The sequence below is a fragment of the Malus domestica genome, chromosome 13 (assembly GCF_042453785.1).
Source record: "Malus domestica chromosome 13, GDT2T_hap1".
In the NCBI taxonomy this organism is placed as follows: Eukaryota; Viridiplantae; Streptophyta; class Magnoliopsida; order Rosales; family Rosaceae; genus Malus; species Malus domestica.
The window spans coordinates 4,598,078-4,614,941 of record NC_091673.1 but is presented as its reverse complement, the minus strand read 5'-3'; the positions used below and the strand labels follow the sequence as shown (position 1 = coordinate 4,614,941).

General features: G+C 35.9%; 2 protein-coding genes across 7 annotated transcripts; one reads left to right on the top strand and one right to left on the bottom strand.

The window, feature by feature from the left end:
* The first annotated feature begins 6,816 nt into the window (after positions 1–6,816).
* Positions 6,817–11,661, top strand: LOC103451806 (agamous-like MADS-box protein AGL30). Of its 6 annotated transcripts, none has more exons than XM_008391233.4 (12): positions 6,817–7,194; positions 7,613–7,865; positions 8,326–8,385; positions 8,474–8,492; positions 8,649–8,713; positions 8,808–8,823; positions 8,941–9,002; positions 9,126–9,222; positions 9,700–9,747; positions 9,860–9,987; positions 10,226–10,589; positions 10,970–11,661. In XM_008391233.4, the coding sequence occupies exons 2-12, from the start codon at positions 7,681–7,683 to the stop codon at positions 10,976–10,978; spliced, it is 1,053 nt and encodes a 350-aa protein (XP_008389455.1). In that variant the 5' UTR covers positions 6,817–7,194; positions 7,613–7,680; the 3' UTR covers positions 10,979–11,661. The 6 variants fall into 6 exon arrangements, with proteins under 6 accessions (XP_008389455.1, XP_008389454.1, XP_028947652.1 ...); XM_008391232.4 differs by having other exon boundaries at positions 10,967–11,661; XM_029091819.2 differs by having other exon boundaries at positions 6,846–6,998; positions 10,967–11,661.
* Positions 11,662–14,248: 2,587 nt separating this feature from the next.
* Positions 14,249–16,864, bottom strand: LOC103451807 (expansin-A10). The gene is made up of 4 exons (XM_008391234.3): positions 16,360–16,864; positions 16,104–16,243; positions 15,686–15,998; positions 14,249–15,089 (listed from the first exon to the last, which is right to left on the bottom strand). Coding segments are annotated over exons 1-4 (762 nt in total). The 5' UTR covers positions 16,362–16,864; the 3' UTR covers positions 14,249–14,782.

Here is a 16,864-nt window from a genome sequence, read left to right as displayed (position 1 = left end):
ATAATGCTGCATTTACTGATGCTGCATATGACTGATGATGTATCTACTGATGCTGCATATGGAGTCTACTACCAAGGTGACCCCTAAGGTAAATCTCTAGGGTAAGGCACATTGTAATATTTAGGGTAAAAGTATGTAAATCACCTTTCCCTTTATTTAAGGGAGGAGACTGATTAGGGTAATATATTTGTGTAAGGTTTAGATTATGTAGGCAACATGCCTTCTTCTTTCTTGTCGGCTGCTTGCTGTAGCCATCCTTCCCATTTTTTTTCCCTCTCTCTTCTCATATATACTTGGACTCACTATTGTACAAACATACATGAAATATACATTGAAACTTTAAATAAGAAAATCTACAAAAGTAAAATATGACTAACAGAAATAAAAATTGTAGTTTACCATCTCATCTTCAAGGCGAGCATAGCCTTTGTGACTCATTGTGTGTAACATAGTTTGCTTTGCCCTCATTTTCTTAAATCTCTCACTTATCTCCTATATATCCAAAATTTATTCAATAAAAGAATGGATATATTTGAATGGATATATTTGAATATAGAATGGATATATTTGAATAAAAGAAAAGAAATATTGTTATCTTACATTTTGAACCTAAGCGTTTCTTAACAAAACTCCGCCATTGTACCAAACTCACATTATCAGGCTTGAGTTGCATTGTAACACGCTTAAAACCAATCCTTGCAAGGACATATTATTTTTTTTGGATTACCCTCCTTAGTCAGAACATCCTTCAAAAAACTATGTACCCCATTTTGATACACTACTGAATTTCTACAAGGGAAAAGTACAAATTCAATGTGTGTGGAATATAAATAAGAAATCTTAACATTTACACACATAGTTCAGAATATAACCGTGGAAAGTATGCACATTCTTTATCCATTGTACACCAATTAAACTCTACACTCTACATTGTCAAGTTCTCTAGTTCTAGCAGTCAACATAGTAGCTACTAAAACATATACAGAAAACAAAATCAAGTTTAAAAGCACTGTATTACAAAAACTTAGCATATTCAAAGGCAAGACACAAAATAAGCCATCAATTATAATAATGAAAATAAATGACTGCTCATTTACATAATTTGTTATACCTGGATTTCTAGGCATGCATTGATAGTGATGAAACCTTGATAAGCCAAATAAGCAACAATGCATGCATATTATCAAACCTGCAATAGCCAAATAAGCAGTACTTTAGGAGATTATATACTCTCAGAATAAACCACAACTATTTGTAAAACATATCAAATCTTCCCTAACTTGTTATCCAATTGTCAAGTCTTAAGGGATGAAGACATGAAAGATGCATAACTTTGTCACATCAACAAATGCATCTAAAATCTACAAGATTTAGACCTAAGTCCTAACTCTTAACCAAATGAATTGTAATCTCTTTTTCCTCCAAAGGTAATTTGAAGTTGATGCATTCAAATTCTTCTTCTTTAGTTTTCCTTGGTTATCACAAATCACAATATCAACATTCAAATGGATTACATAAATAAATCATCAATCGTTTATGTTATTGGTCATTTTATACTTTTTGGAAACAGACACATTTGTAAATGAACAACCCAACAGTAATAAAATACTTTATAATGATCTCACGTAGAAAACAAGTCTGAAAACTAACAAAATTACTAATAATGTTGCATTAAAAATAAAAAAGATTCATAACTTGTAATATGTTATTGGTCATTTTATACTTTTTGGAAACAGACACATTTGTAAATGAACAACCCAACAGTAATAAAATACTTTATAATGATCTCACGTAGAAAACAAGTCTGAAAACTAACAAAATTACTAATAATGTTGCATTAAAAATAAAAAAGATTCATAACTTGTAATTGCATGGAATTGTCGTGCCAATAAACTACTTTTCTCCCGGATTCTAATCATCTTCTAGTTGCAACAAAGATAATAAAACAATTTTCTTGCAACAAAGACAATAAAACAACCAATGAAAAAGTGGTCAAGAGGACCACTAAAGGAAAACAGAAATGCATAAGGGAAACAAAACCCTCCTAAAATCTGAAAAAAAATTAGCAGGCCTACAACATCATAGACTCCTCGCCAAGTTATCCCATAGCTCCTCAGCCCCTACTCCACCATACCTTCAAAAGCCCTTTATTTCTTTTCATCCAGACCACACAAATTACAGCAAGAGCCAAACACTCCCATATAACTCTAACCTTCTTGCCCCTACTAAAACTCAATAAAAGGCAACAAAGAGAGAAATTTCACCATTTCACCTTCATTCAAGCCATATTCCTTCAAATACTCACAAATGCATACATAGCACCAGACAAAAGATTAAAATCTACATCATTTTTCATAATTACAAACTCAACATTTATATCATTGAAAAGGGTAAAACCAAATGGTTAAAAATACAAAAGTTTCAAGAAAAATATTAAAACTGCATTTTCTAAAAAGAATAAGCAAGTGAAAAAAAAGAGATGTGTTGGATTAGGAAATCACCATGGCCGGCCGGAGAGCTTGACGAGTCGTAGAAGCTGGGAACTTTGGAGAAAGAAAAGAGAACCAAGCCAAAAAGCCAAAAAGCTCATTTTTGAGCAAAAAAAATAATAAAATGTGGGTTGGGAAAATTTGGGTGGGAAGTTGGGAACTAAAAAAAATTTCAGCGCCAAATTGTCTATTGATTGACTAGAAAAATTTGGCTTGTTTATAACATAATAAATTTCCAAAGTTAGTCATTATTTACGACGTGTCATAAAAGGTAGGGACACAAATATATGAAAAATTCATATTACGACATAACGTGAAGCCTTAAAAGAGGAAAGTGTGTCGTATAAATTGTCAAATACGACACACAACACTTAAGCTGTAAATATTTGTGTTTAACGACTTGCACAAAAGTACTGCCGTGAATGTGAGATTATGCACAAGTATTACGATATGAACTTTATGAATGTCGTGAATGATATTATTTACGACATACCAGTACTGTATGTCGTATTTGCCAAGTTGTAAAAGATCCAAATTATTGTAGTGAAATTTACTTAAATTCACCTAGTCCACCTAGCCGTCTAGACGCTAAACCACAACCAGTTACTCAACTAGCACGAAACATCTTTTAAAACTTTGTTTATAACAGAAATCCACGTGCGTTGGAGCCCCCTGTTGTATGTTGTTTGCAAAGAAACAAAACAAAGCCAACGGTTCATGGTCCTTTTGGACACCCGCACCCGTAAAAGCCTGTCGTTGCTAGACAACCATGCATGTGTGTATGCGTGTGTAGTCATCCAAGGAAAATTGTGCTTGATTCATTCACTTTATTTTGGTTTCTTATGGTTATCGATATTCATACACTCATTTTTCTATATATTCTTGTTAATATTTTATAGTTGAGAAGAGTGAAAATTAGAAATTGGTGTGTGGATAACACTATTTTTTTTATATACATACATGTATGAGATGAGAGATAGAAAGAAATATTTATATACTGTTGAATAAAGCAAAAAATCACACATTGGCCATCTTACAAAACAAATCACAACTTATATCAAATGGTTCCACTGCTAATTGCATCGAGGCATAGTGGACTGCGGCTTGTCTCTCTTAAACTTTAACTTAGTATCAGGGCGGATTTCAAATATGGACCCGAACTATCGGGTTCACTTACAAACCTGACTGATGTAGCTACACGTTTGACCCACTCTAAAGTGGTTCAACATGAGGGGGTGTGTTGAAGACCGCAAAAAGTCCCACATAAGTTATTTCACAAAACAAATCACAATTTATGTCAAAAGGTTCCACTTTTAATTACATCAAGATTTTTTGTATAAAAACTCCACGCTTATTGATTGCACAGATGATTAAGTGGGGACAACTTCAATGCTATTAGTATAATGGTGGACCGACGCCTGTCCCCCTAAAACTTTAACATATACTTGGATAATAACTTCAACAAGGGCATCCGAATATTTAAGTTGTAAGGTATATTTCACGTAAGTATGAGACTCACAATATTTTATTACCACCTTATATCACATAGATTTTTCTGATGTGAGAGGGTTGATCCTTGTAGCGAAGGAAACCTAATCTCATGTTGCATCACTTCTTATTTAGACCATCTCCAACCTTGAGGATAAAACTTTAAAATTTAAGCCATAAAATTTTAAGTTACAAGCTAAAAACTGTTTTTCTCCTTCAACTCTTGTGGCTTAAAATTTTAGCCTATGATAATTAAATAATGATTTTAGTCTAACTTTTTGTTTTCATTAATTACTTTTAAATAAAATTTATGTAGATTATCTTAATTGATTTTTATGAATATTTTAGTCTAAAAATATTTAAATTTCGATAAGTAATTAAAAATCATACAAATACATAGATATTTATGAAGTTTTAAGTCAAATTTGATTTAAATAAGTTTCTTAAATTATTTTAAACTTTAGATTTAATTTTGGGCCATCAAATCTTTCTTTTTTTACTATTAGATTTGATCTCATTTGATTATAACCGTTAAATTATAAGTGAAAAACAAAAAAATATTAGAAATATGGGGGAATCTAGCCAGAGATATATTTTATCCTAAATCCTAAGACTTATTTTAACCCATGATTGGAGATAGTTTGGGAGGGGGGGGGGGTTTAAAGCTTATATTTTAAATTTTATTCCAAGGTTTGGAGATAGTCTTAGAAGATAATTTGAGGGGAGTGCCAAATCATGTCAACGGCAAAGAAATGTCTCACACAGTCTTGCCTCGTTGTAAAAATCGCCCTAATCAAGCAAACGTATCAAACATGAACTCTTTTACTTGTGATGAAAAAGGTGGTGGTTTATTCCCATGTTCATTTGATCTTTCTGGCATAACCTGCAGGAGAAAGGGATGTTTATCCAAAAGCCTAATCAATGTTTAACGTGCTTGATTGATGTGAAACTTTTACAAAGTTTGATAAATGGTAGTAAGTAGAGGAGTGTAGTGGTAGGGACCAAGGTATTTGTTTTTCAAATGCAGAGTCATGACTCCTGGACTGTCCTGAAGAACCCCAACTGTGATAATCTTCAGTGGACCAACTTCACCACGAAATTGCTTCACTCGGTTGAAGAAGCGTCTGTCTGCACTCTGAAGTAAATAGTTAACACAAAATAGTGCTTCATTATAATTGTCTATATATACGAAATCAAATGCATGCACAGATAAATATTGGTGCAAGTCCTTTTGGAAACAAAGTCATTTGTTGCTGTTATTTATATGATCACCAGGGGATGCCTAATAATACCTTACTTTTAGTGATTGCTGTGAAAAGCATTCAACTACTTTCTAAACGGCAGATTATGCTTTTGTTTGTTGGGCATGTCCAGTCCAATCCTATACAAACCCTAAAAATATCCCATATGTTTTATCTCTGGTCACCTAAATAATAGTAAAGTGATGAGCAAAATAAAGAAAAATAAGCATAAAATTTGTTGCATGAAGAATTTTTTTAAACAATAGAAGATGAAGCTTAATATAACGATCCATTGCCACAAAATCACTATATAAAATAGTTAAAATGCACCATAACAAGGTGTAATTGACTTGAAAATATTGATACAGCACATCTGGCTGGAAGTCTAGATATTCATCTCTTGTTAATGCTATATGACCGACCCTCTCATCTAGTCTTTGTCGGTCGGTTATTACTTGTTACCGAGGCCCGAAGGGTGGAGATAGAGAGCATCAAAATTCACAAACCCTACACCCTTGTTATTATTGCTCAAAGTTTCTTAAAACCAGCAATCTCGATTGGTCATTTCAGAGAATAAAGTCTCACAATTTTGCTGTCAGATAATATTGTCAATATACTGTCAGTGATCCAGAAAATCGATCGATCACAGAGAGAGAGAAAGAGAGAGGTGGTTATTAGCTAACTGATTCATCTGATCTGACGTAACGCAACCCAAAGAGGTTCTTGAGCTCCTTGCTTTTTATGGACAAACTAGTACCTGCCTTAAATTATTAACACTTTCCAAAAGCCATGGCCCATTTTTGCACGCATATCAAACTTTAACTGATTGAAAAATATGATGATGCACACGAAAATCCGCTGGTCCATTGCCGGTAGCTGCTCAGCTGTTCGTGCTGCTTTTCTTTTTGACCTCAGTGATGACTCTAGCAGCATCAGTGCAATCAAACGTTGGCAATTACTGCAATGTTTAAACCTTGTTATTATACACTCAGTACTTTTATGGGTAAGTAAATGAATTAATGTGGGTTTGGGATTTGATTATCAATGTGTTTTTGCCTTGATCAGTGTATAAAGTACTTTTTATTTTTTAATCATAAGTCTACTCCTCTCTCGTAATACTATTTAGACACACAAAACTAACCATTGTTGATACTCCCTGATAAAAGTGAGAGCTACCATCGGATGTAAAGACAAACCAGTATTAGAGAGTGTCAACAACGGAAGTTGGTTTGTGTGTCTAAACAGAATTAATCCATACAAATTGTCATTAAGAGGGACAATCCTTTTGTGATTTGAAATCCTAGATGTTTAGTAGCAGTTTCCTCTTCTCACTTGCTGGTTTCAATGGACCACATGTAATAGAGTGCAAGTGTGTAACCAACCCAATCCATCAGGCCTATTTTTCTAGTCCAGGGGCCCATGAATTAATTAGTTAGCAAAAATAACACCACATTTTCCCACCATTAATTACTCGTTTCCTAAAATGACCATAGCGACATTATCTTTTCCATCAAAATGCATGGGAAGTGGAGGATAGAAACGTAATTTCACAAAATTTAAGTTCCAAAGCCCACCGACTCTCCACGACCCAGCAAAACATGTTAGAGAAACAAGAATCTGTGTCCGGATCAGAGGACAGAGTCGGAGGAGGAAGGAGGGCGAACGACGCACAAAATTGTTTTTGGTTGGTTAGTTTGGGAATTTCCGACGTTTCCGATTCTCCCGCAAATTTTGTTTACCGAATTTTTCGGTCACCCGGTCGTGTTATGCAAAGCTATATGTAAGCTCACACACACCCTTCTCTTTCTCTCCCTCCGTCTCTCTCTCTGCCTTTTGAATCTCCTCCCTATTGGCTTTCCTCGACAGCCAATCTCTCTCTCTCTCTCTCTCTCTCTCTCTCTCTTCCGTGTCCCAACATTTTCCGACGTTTGGATAATGTTTTGCTAAAAACTCCCCTGTTTCATTTCCTCTTCTGGGTAAGTTTCTATTTTTTTGTGGTTTTTCAGATATGCTTTTTGCCTTTTACTATTTATTCCTTATTTTTCTCAAATATCCCACAAGTCTCCCGTTCTCAGAAAAGGTATTCGATTTTGGTTTTTTAGCTTCATTTGGCAAATGGGTTTTTGTTGAATCTTGGTTTTCTTATCTGGGCTTAATGCAATTTTAATCACCCCTGTTTATGTAAGATTTAATTTGGTCATTAGGGTATGGAAAAATAGGAAAAGCATCTGTCTTTATTTTGTAATGTTGATAAATTTGTGAACTTTCGGTAGCATGTTCTTGTATCTGGCAACGTTGTTTAAATTGGTTGCTGAATTGTGTGAGTCAGGAAATTGAACTCTGTGTGGTTGGATAGATTGTGATGAAGAAATGAATGATTTTGGTTTTGGGCAGGCTTTTCGATATTTTGGACAGTCAAAGAAGAGGGATTCGAGCGTAAGATTCGCGGTTGAAAGTGCAGGATGGGAAGGGTAAAGCTAAAGATTAAGAGGTTGGAGAACACAAATGGGCGTCAAGCAACTTATGCTAAAAGGAAGAATGGCATTATGAAAAAGGCTAATGAATTATCTATACTATGCGACATTGACATTATCCTTCTCATGTTTTCGCCTACCGGAAAGCCTTCTTTGTGCTGTGGCAAACGCAGGTATGTATCTACAATTGTACATTCATTCTAATGGTAACGAATTAAAGAATTTATATGAAGACTCGCATGAGGTTTTTATGTTTGCGTTTGAAAACTATTCAGGCTTATCGAGATTAAGCCTTTTAGTTAATCGAAGCAGTTGATTCGGGGGGATATGTTTAATGTGTGAGGCACCTTAATTCATTCAGTTATTTAGTTTAATTACCAAATTATATTCACTTTAGGAGTTACAGCAGTAAGGAATGTAAAATTCTTTAGATCACATGACGTACCTTAGTGTTTTAATTGTTTCCGTTATTTCTGAACAAGTCTGATTGTTCTATTGTTAAATGGAGATTAGTTTGTATAACATTATTGGTAACGAGGGCTGTAAATAACGATCATGCACTTGCATTTATGAAATCATGTGTAGATGAAATGATCAGTAATTTGCCCTTTTCTTTTTTCTTGTTGACTTTAGTAGCATTGAAGACGTTATAGCAAAGTTTGCTCAACTCACTCCACAGGAAAGAGCTAAAAGGTAATTTCTTCGCTCAAAGAAACAATCATGTATCTGAATTAAGTTTCGAAGTATCCTAGCTAAATTTAAATTGTTTGGATTCTAACAGGAAATTGGAAAGCCTCGAAGTAAGTCCCTTTTGATAACCTTTTATTTATTTATTGATGATGTTATTGTTCTTTCTTTTTTTTTTTTTTTTTTTTTTTTTTTCTGTTCTGGTATAATCTAGATACTACCACTGCTGTCTCTTACTTAATTTTCTGTTTTTCTTGTTGAAAGTGTAGGCACTGAAGAAAACATTCAAGAAGTTGGATCATGACGTTAATATACAAGAATTTTTGGGTACAAGGTACACAAGCTAACACACTCGGTTAAAATGTTGTCAGAAATCATGGAATTACAAGAATTACAATTAATATGTTTTTCTTTTCTTTTTGTTTCAGTTCTCAAACGATTGAGGTAAGAATGCAAACCTATATTTCCAATGTGATATTTCACCATTCGAGTCTCTTTGGCTTAACTTTTCATTGTTACGTGCTGTTTATATTTCTCTTTCTCTCTCTTTTTTTCTGACAGGATCTGAGTAACCAGTCTAGTTTATTGCAAACCCAGCTTTCCGAAATAAAAAAGAGACTAAGGTGAATACCTGAAAATTTGGTTTGCGAGCCATATTTTACGTTTCACTAATTTAAGTTGCAATGAAATTTTACTATGGTTTATGACCCCCTAAACTAATGCTATACCAATCTTGGATTCTGCAGCTGTTGGACTAGCCTTGATAAGATCAACAGTGTAGAACAGTTGGGGCATATGGAAGATTCACTTAGAGAATCGCTTAACCAGATTCGAACACATAAGGTATCCTCTTCATCCAGTTGTAGGTTTTATATGAAGACATTTAGTGTATACCCGCCCGATGTTAGAATTCTTGCGCTTGATAGGGTCAGCACTGGTAAGTGTTCTCATTGTCTGGTTCCAAATTTTAAGATTTTCTAATTATTGTAATTGGCTAGCTCTCCAATATTATATGCCATTGAAATTTTACCACTGATAATTGAAAGTTGCTGAAACGATGTACTGCCTTGGACTGTAGAAATTTAGAATTTGATTACTTATTAATTTGGAAATGTATGTGAATAGTAGTGAGTATGACATCATTGGAGTTTCAGCAAGAAACTGTTGACAGTTACAAACAAAATAGAGTTATTACAATTGTACAATAAAGAATTTATAATTTTCCTCGAATCCTTTCTCTGTAGTTTTCAAGTGACCTTGTGCTACAATGATTAGTTCTACACCTCTTGATACTAATGCTATCCAATTTTCCGCTGGCAGGAAAATTTACAAAAGCAGCAGCTTATGTCAATAAAATGCACTAGTCAGGTAAAGCATTGCTACTTTTCTGACATGAGAAACTTTTTTAAGGTGTTATTTAACTTTTTTGAGGTGTTATTTACTTACCGGTACGATATTGGCAAACATTCTCATCTTGCAGTTCCAAAATGGGTTGCATATACCCTTCAGCATGAATGCTGAGCAGCAGCTCCAGCCTTTGTCATGGATTCCGACTAATGAAAGCCGACATATAGTTTTACCTGAGGACGCGACCTTGCTTCCCCATAGGTGAGTGATTGTTGGGAAGTACATACTAGCTCTCCTAAGAATTTTTGTTGTGTAAGACGGAAATATAATTGAAAAGAAACGCAACATGTTATGCGATAAGATGACGCTCTTTATAACATAGAACGTTAAAAGGCTCCCCCAACTAATTTTTTGTTGATTAAAAATCTACGAATTTCATCTAATGGTGGATTGCCTTTATCTCAAAAGTGTTACTCAGTGAAATTATTTCCTGTTATAGGGATATGGAATGCTCAGCAAGTTCCTCCTTTGGTAGTTATTCTGGTTACCTTGGCACAGGAAAAAGTCCAGAGATTTCTACTTCTGGACAAGAAAATGGTATTCTAAATGACTTAAGCAGAACCGCACCGCTGAATCTACAGCTGGGTGGGCACATTCCCTATCTTCCGTACAATCTCAATATGCTGACTGATACGAAATTCCAACCACCGGCAGAAATGAGTCCTCAAGAAAACCCTGTTGAGTATCAAGTTAATGGAAGCTTTGAAGCTCCTAGACCTGAGTTTTACCCCACTCAGCATAATTGGGCTTCTACATCTGGTCCTTGTGCAGTTACCATGTTTGACGAGCATTTATATTCCCAGGTCAGTTTCTCTTCCCCGATTTTCTCAATAAATTTTTCATGCTTGTTACTAGCATGTTTTCCTTTGCTGGAGTAGCGAATTACGTAAAAACTAGACATTGGTTATTATAACATTGTTTTCTCCATGTATATTATTATACTGTTAATGTGATTTTTCTTTCAGCTACAATGTAATCCAATTTATTTTTCTTCAGAGATAAACTGCAAAGTCAATTGTTTTCCTCCCCATTGCGTTAAACCTGCATATTCCACCTTAGAAAGCATCTCTGTATTATGTTGACATTGCCCCGTTGTTGCAATGTTTTGTCCTACTAATTGGAAGGTTTACTTCTCTGTACTGTATTGAAATCTTAAAAGCATCTCTATTGCTTGATGCAGCAGACAAACTGAAGTCCATGGGTGCTTTTGTCGTTCATCCACCGATGGGGAGTTGCTGGAGAAATCCAACTGAATGCTTGAAAAACATACTCATCCATCAAGGTTTTCGCAGTCATATATTTTTTTTGTCGTGGTAATATAGAAGGCAACCACCGAGTGTACAGTGCGGGTTCAACACAAAACGGTCCTATCATTAGTGATTAGTCCCCCTGCGAGAAGAAACGACGGTGCTGATGCGCAAAGAATGAAGCACCAAAAATATAATGAGAGATCTTCTGTGTTTTATATATATAGAAGTATAGGTGTTCTGCTGAGTTTTTTTTGCTCCCTCCGCCCCCTTCATGTCTTTGGCTGTCAAGGTTTCTATTGGCAGTTTAGGACATTGCCTTCCCTTGCTTGGACCTGGATTGTCTGCCCTCCCATTTTGGTGCCCTTCCTGTGCCCTCCTATTTTGTGTGGTCACGGTTAAGTCACGTCAACATTTTATATTATTTTTTTATAAAATGTTGACGTGGTTTTACCGTGACCACACAAACAGGAGGGTACGAGAAGGGCACCGAAATGGGAGGGCAGACAATCCAAGTCCCCCTTGCTTCCCCTCTCAGTAATCTGAGCTGTAAATAAAAGTACATATAAAAATATACAAAAACCATAACATATTGGAAAATTTTTAAAATTCCATTTTTTTGTGTAAATTAATGTCTGCTATTTCTTGTTGCTGTCTACACACCGCAAAACATCAGCTGGAACCACAAAGCAACTATACCAGGTTTACACGGTCTCGTATCGTCCTTTTGCAAGGCCATGCTAATCTTCTCTACTTCGTTCCAATTTTACAGACGATATGGTTTTGGTTTGCACTTCTAAAGCATGAAAAATGTTGACTAAAAATTAAACAAAAATGAAAAGTTCAAAAAATTGTTTAAAATGGAAGTAGTCGAGGATCTGTATTCAAATAATATTTGCCCAACAACTACATTGCATGATGTTCATATATGATTCTCAAAGTCAACCATTTGGGTTAAACATGCCTTCCTCCTAAGCAGACGGACAACTGGAACGTTTTTGTTGTGATCAGGGAATTAAGAACCACTACCAGGACAGCATATGAATCCTTCTTCTCTTCCTCCTCCTCAAAACATTGTACGTACGACATGTTCTTGAGCTTCAAGGGTGAAACCACCTCCACAGGTGTTAAAAGATGCCGGAATCAACGTCTTTAATGGCGACGAGGAAATTAGACAAGGGCAAAATATAACAGCCGTACTGGCGCAGGCAATCCAAGGGTCTAGGATCTCTGTCATCGTCTTCTCGAGGAGCTACGCAGCACATCAACTTGGTGTCTTGAAGAGCTTGTGAAGATCATGGAGTGTAGAAGAACACTTAAGGCAAATGATTTTGCTAAAATTCAATGATGTCAGATGAATTTCTAGACTCTAGCTACAAATTGCTAGAAAAGTTACCAAGGTTCTAATTCTATATCAATCGTTTTGCCGTTGAGGTCGGAACCTGGCAGGCTGCACTTACTCGTGAGACAAGGCAAGTGCTTGTTGTGTTTGCAAAGCCCCATTCTTTGAAATTTAAATAGTACTTAAACCAAATATATAGTGAGTTATTCAGTTTAAGTAATTTATGATAACCGAATGGATCGTAAAGGCCTAGAAAGTATAAAAGTTTACACGATTTAAAATCTAGAATGCCCACATGTATATAGTAAAGATTCATATGCTAAATAGTGAAGTTTTTGTAAGTTTTCATGGTAGTTACTCTATAAATAGAGCACTACGAGTGTTCAAAACAGAATATACAAAAGGAATAAGAAAAGAAAGATAAGTTATAATATTTTCTACATTCTCCTATTTCTCTTTTTCTTGCAATCTTTCTGTTATAGTTAATACACAAAATATTGTGATATATTACATCTGCTTCACTCTCGTTCTTAGCAAATGTTATTTTTCTAACTTTTACCTATTTATAACACTAATCTTTTATTCATTTATTATATAAAAATGAATGATCATTGAACACACAAAACTAAAATAGTTACGTATACACGTAAACCGCTATTATTCCGTGTTGCTGTCTGTCTATATACACACAGCAAAACATTTAAATGAAACCACAAAAAAAAAAAGTTGGGTATGTGAAGTTTCCTGCATAGATTCTCCCTCTGGTAAATCTTTTGTTGTTAACTGGTATGAATCTTTGAGGCAATCTACGTTGAAAGGGACATGGAAAGCAAAGGGACAATGGATGAGACGTTGAAAATTTTGAGATATGAAATGTCTGTACAGATGTTTTACTCCAATTCATGTAACGTTGTAACCCAATCAATTATTCAGTCCCATCACACAAAATTTCTGCTCACAGACTTATTAAATTGCCTTGTGAAAATAGCTAGGTGTAAAAGATGAAAGTAGGGCAACATGACCGCGTGATTGGTTAGATCACTCTCACAAATAAAATGGCCCTTCATTTTAGGGTATCATCCGCCTCATGGGAAAAGGATCATCACCGGATCATTTTCCTAAGGATTCTGTGATCTTATCCGTTCATCGTATATCGTGCAGTTAATTTTTATTAGATATTATTCATATTTAATTTTAAATTTTAAAATGATTTATGACCGCATGATGTATGGTGAACATGTAAGATCACGGGATCCTTAAGATCTCTAGGAAAATGATCCCTCATGTAGCTACAAATTCTCAACGAACGGTAACCCACGCTTTTTGAGTGGCTAACCAAGTAGTTAGCTACGTGGTCGCCCTATTTTCTCTTGTGTTGGCACTTTTGGTTTAGGGCTGGCCCGTGCCAATATATTCCTATAGCCACACATGAAATTCAATCTCGATCCCCATTTCCTTCATTCCTTGCCATCCCTAACATTATATTTTTCTAACTTGTTACCATTGCCAATTACTTCAACTAGACAATGTCTACATGCTTTTTCTCTCTTGTTTATAATTTGTTATTGCATCGAACACAATCTAGAAAACTCGTTACCAAACCTACTCATTCAGGGAACTATGAATTTGCTTAGTCTTGAGAGTAAAGGTTACTTTGTAAGTAATTACAATTAGGGGAATTATAACTTGAACGCTACAAAACACACTGCTTTAATCAACTGGTATAACCTACGTCTATATTATTTTACTTTTTTTTTATACAATTTGATTTAACTCACACGTATGCATTATTTTTCTGGTTTCTTCATTGAAACAAGCACAAGTTAGATGAACAAAATGATTGATTATTCGCAAAAGGTGAAATAAGAAGCAATAAATAGTAAATTGGCAAATCCATTACTTAGTAGAAAAAGGAAAATTTACATTTAGTCCTTCAACAACATTCAAACATAACAACCAAGGACAATACTGAATTAACCATCAACCTCAGCTGAATTACAATAATGCCCAACAAGCCCAAAATGCTAGTAATATTTCAAAACACTAATGGCGGGTGGTCAAAGTCCACCACCTCAGCCAACTTCTGGTTTTACAAATACCACAGAAGTAAAAAAGAAACAATACCCAAGGAGTTAGGGTCCCAAAGATAGTAGGGTACCCTACACCTAAGACACATAGAATTCAAAAATTAAAACTTGATGGGAGAGCCCTTATAAAATAAGCCCTACTCACTTTTGACCGCAGAGGCCAAAGACCTTGACTGAATGACTCAGTGACTCAGAATACTAACTAATATCGTAGTATACTTAAGAGTCGCACTAATCTTAATTATACTTCAGTATATATTTAATGACCTAGGAAATGGCTAAATATGGAGGGTAAATTAGGAGGTGGCGTGGGGGGTGCCCTAGCGGAATTGGGCACCGCTGTAGGTCTGCCCAAAGGACCACCCAGCAGGGGCAGCATTGTAGGACACAACAGTCCTGCCGTCACTGGTTGTGACCTTGAAAGAGAGAGCTTGGCCATTGAGGTAGCTGTTGGATTGCCAGTTTTGCCCCCAGTTTCGGGACATTGCTTGCCAGCCAGTTCTGGACCCTTTGACGGAAACAGAGTGCACATCACCGGCACCACCAACGTTTGTGATAAGGACCAGGTTGAAGTAGGAGTGTCCGTTGATTGTGAATCTGATGCCTCCCCTTCTCCTGCAGGGTACCCTACAAAAACCCAACAAAATAAAATTAGATAAACACCTCAATTAGAGAGAGAAAATTTCACATATATTTGCATGTCATGCACTATCAGATTCTTAGCCATGAAATTCCTTTAATGCCCTTCTTTCATTTCGAGGATTTTTTAATTATGAAATTCTTCTAGTGCCCTTCTTCCAATTTTTTTTTTTCATAAATATAATGCAATATTAAAAGACCATGATAAAATCCGGACCAGATCCTCTCCTGAGCAATTCCCTAGGGATCTTAGGGATCCCATAATCTTGTCCGTTCATTTTATATCGGTCAGTTTTCGTTAAGTATTATTCATATTTGAATTTTAAAATTTAAATTTTAAATGATTTCTGATCACACGATATACGATGAACGGACAAAATTGCAGGATCCCTAGGATCCCCAGGGAATTGCTCAGGAGAGGATCCTTGTCCTCTCCTACTAAATTTTAGTAATTTTGATAAGAGTCCACAAAAAATTTGCAATTTTGAGAAAGAACCCACAAAAATTCTCATAAAATTAATGATTTTTTGGGATAAAGTATGAATCTTTAGCTCTGAAATGTTGAAATTTAACTAGGGTTTTACCTTCTGTAGGACACAGGCACAACTCCGGCTTTGTATTGGGCAATGTGCTGGAAGACAGGCTGAGAGAGGTCGAAGTGGTGCTGGGGAGGGTTGCACCAGCCGCCGGCATTGTTGGGGAGGGCGTTGTTCGGCGGGCAGAAATTGGTGGCGGTGACCACAATGGTGCCCGGCAGACACCATTTGGGGTCGTTCACACACCTAATCTGGTAGCAAGATCCACACCCCAGCCCATTGTTGAACAGAGCAGTACTCAGCGCGGCCGTATTGGTTCCGTACCCCTGGCTGTAGAGGTTGCCGTAACCACAAGCTCCACCTTCAAAAACAAAATCCCAAAAATTCAGAAGTCAGAGGTCAGAAAGGGCACTTAAAAATGGTAACATTAAGTAAAAATGGAATCTTATGCTGTTTTGGTGCATACCCATTGTGCCAGAAGCGTCACCGCCGCCGTAGAAAGTGGCGCGAGCATTAACCCACCCGCCTCCGCCGTAAGCATGCGCAGAGGCTACCAACATTGCAAGAAGACCCGCCATGAAAAACCCAGATGAAGAAGCCATTTTCCTGCATGCAAAGAAGTGAAACCATTAAGCATTTTAGAAAAAAATGCAGCTTTTTTATTGGAAACCATTAAGCATTTCTAATTAAAATTTGCAGAGAGAGAGGGACAATATTATTACATTTGGATTGGAAACGAATAAGGCTTGAAAAAACCAGGGGAGAGGAAATGGGAGGAGGCAGATGAGTGAGGAAAGTGGGAGGGGTTAGGCAGGATTATATAGAACTTTTGGGGAGGTAGGGGAATTTAGTGTTTAGCCACCATGGCCACTGAGCCACTGAGCCACTGACATAAACTTTTATTTTTTAATATATCTGTTACTTAAGATGTTTGGGGAGGGGACCATAATCTTCTAGGGCTAACTGGTTTTGAAATAGTTAAGTTCTGATTTGATATTGCTGTGCATTGAAAAAAAATTATTTATGCTTTAAGTTTATTTTTGTTCTTTCACGTTTTTATTTTTTTCACCCAAAATTAAGAAAATAAGCTGTTTTTAAGTATTTAATAAACATTTTCTTTTAACTTAGCTTTTTTTTATACCTATTTTTTATAAAAGTATCTCAGTACCAAATTAGTACTAAAACCCAAGACCCTTTGGGATGGAAGGGCAGTTTTGGAGGACAAAC

Bases quoted from the DNA above. Each gene is read 5' to 3' on its own strand.
- LOC103451806 (XM_008391232.4), top strand. From the start codon at position 7,681: ATGGGAAGGGTAAAGCTAAAGATTAAGAGGTTGGAGAACACAAATGGG. The intron at 7,866-8,325 runs GTATGTATCTAC...TGTTGACTTTAG, and splicing joins TTGTGCTGTGGCAAACGCAG to TAGCATTGAAGACGTTATAG. The intron at 9,988-10,225 runs GTGAGTGATTGT...TTCCTGTTATAG, and splicing joins GCGACCTTGCTTCCCCATAG to GGATATGGAATGCTCAGCAA.
- LOC103451807 (XM_008391234.3), bottom strand. The intron at 15,999-16,103 runs GTATGCACCAAA...TTGTTTTTGAAG, and splicing joins TGACGCTTCTGGCACAATGG to GTGGAGCTTGTGGTTACGGC. The intron at 15,090-15,685 runs GTAAAACCCTAG...GGGTTTTTGTAG, and splicing joins GTGCCTGTGTCCTACAGAAG to GGTACCCTGCAGGAGAAGGG.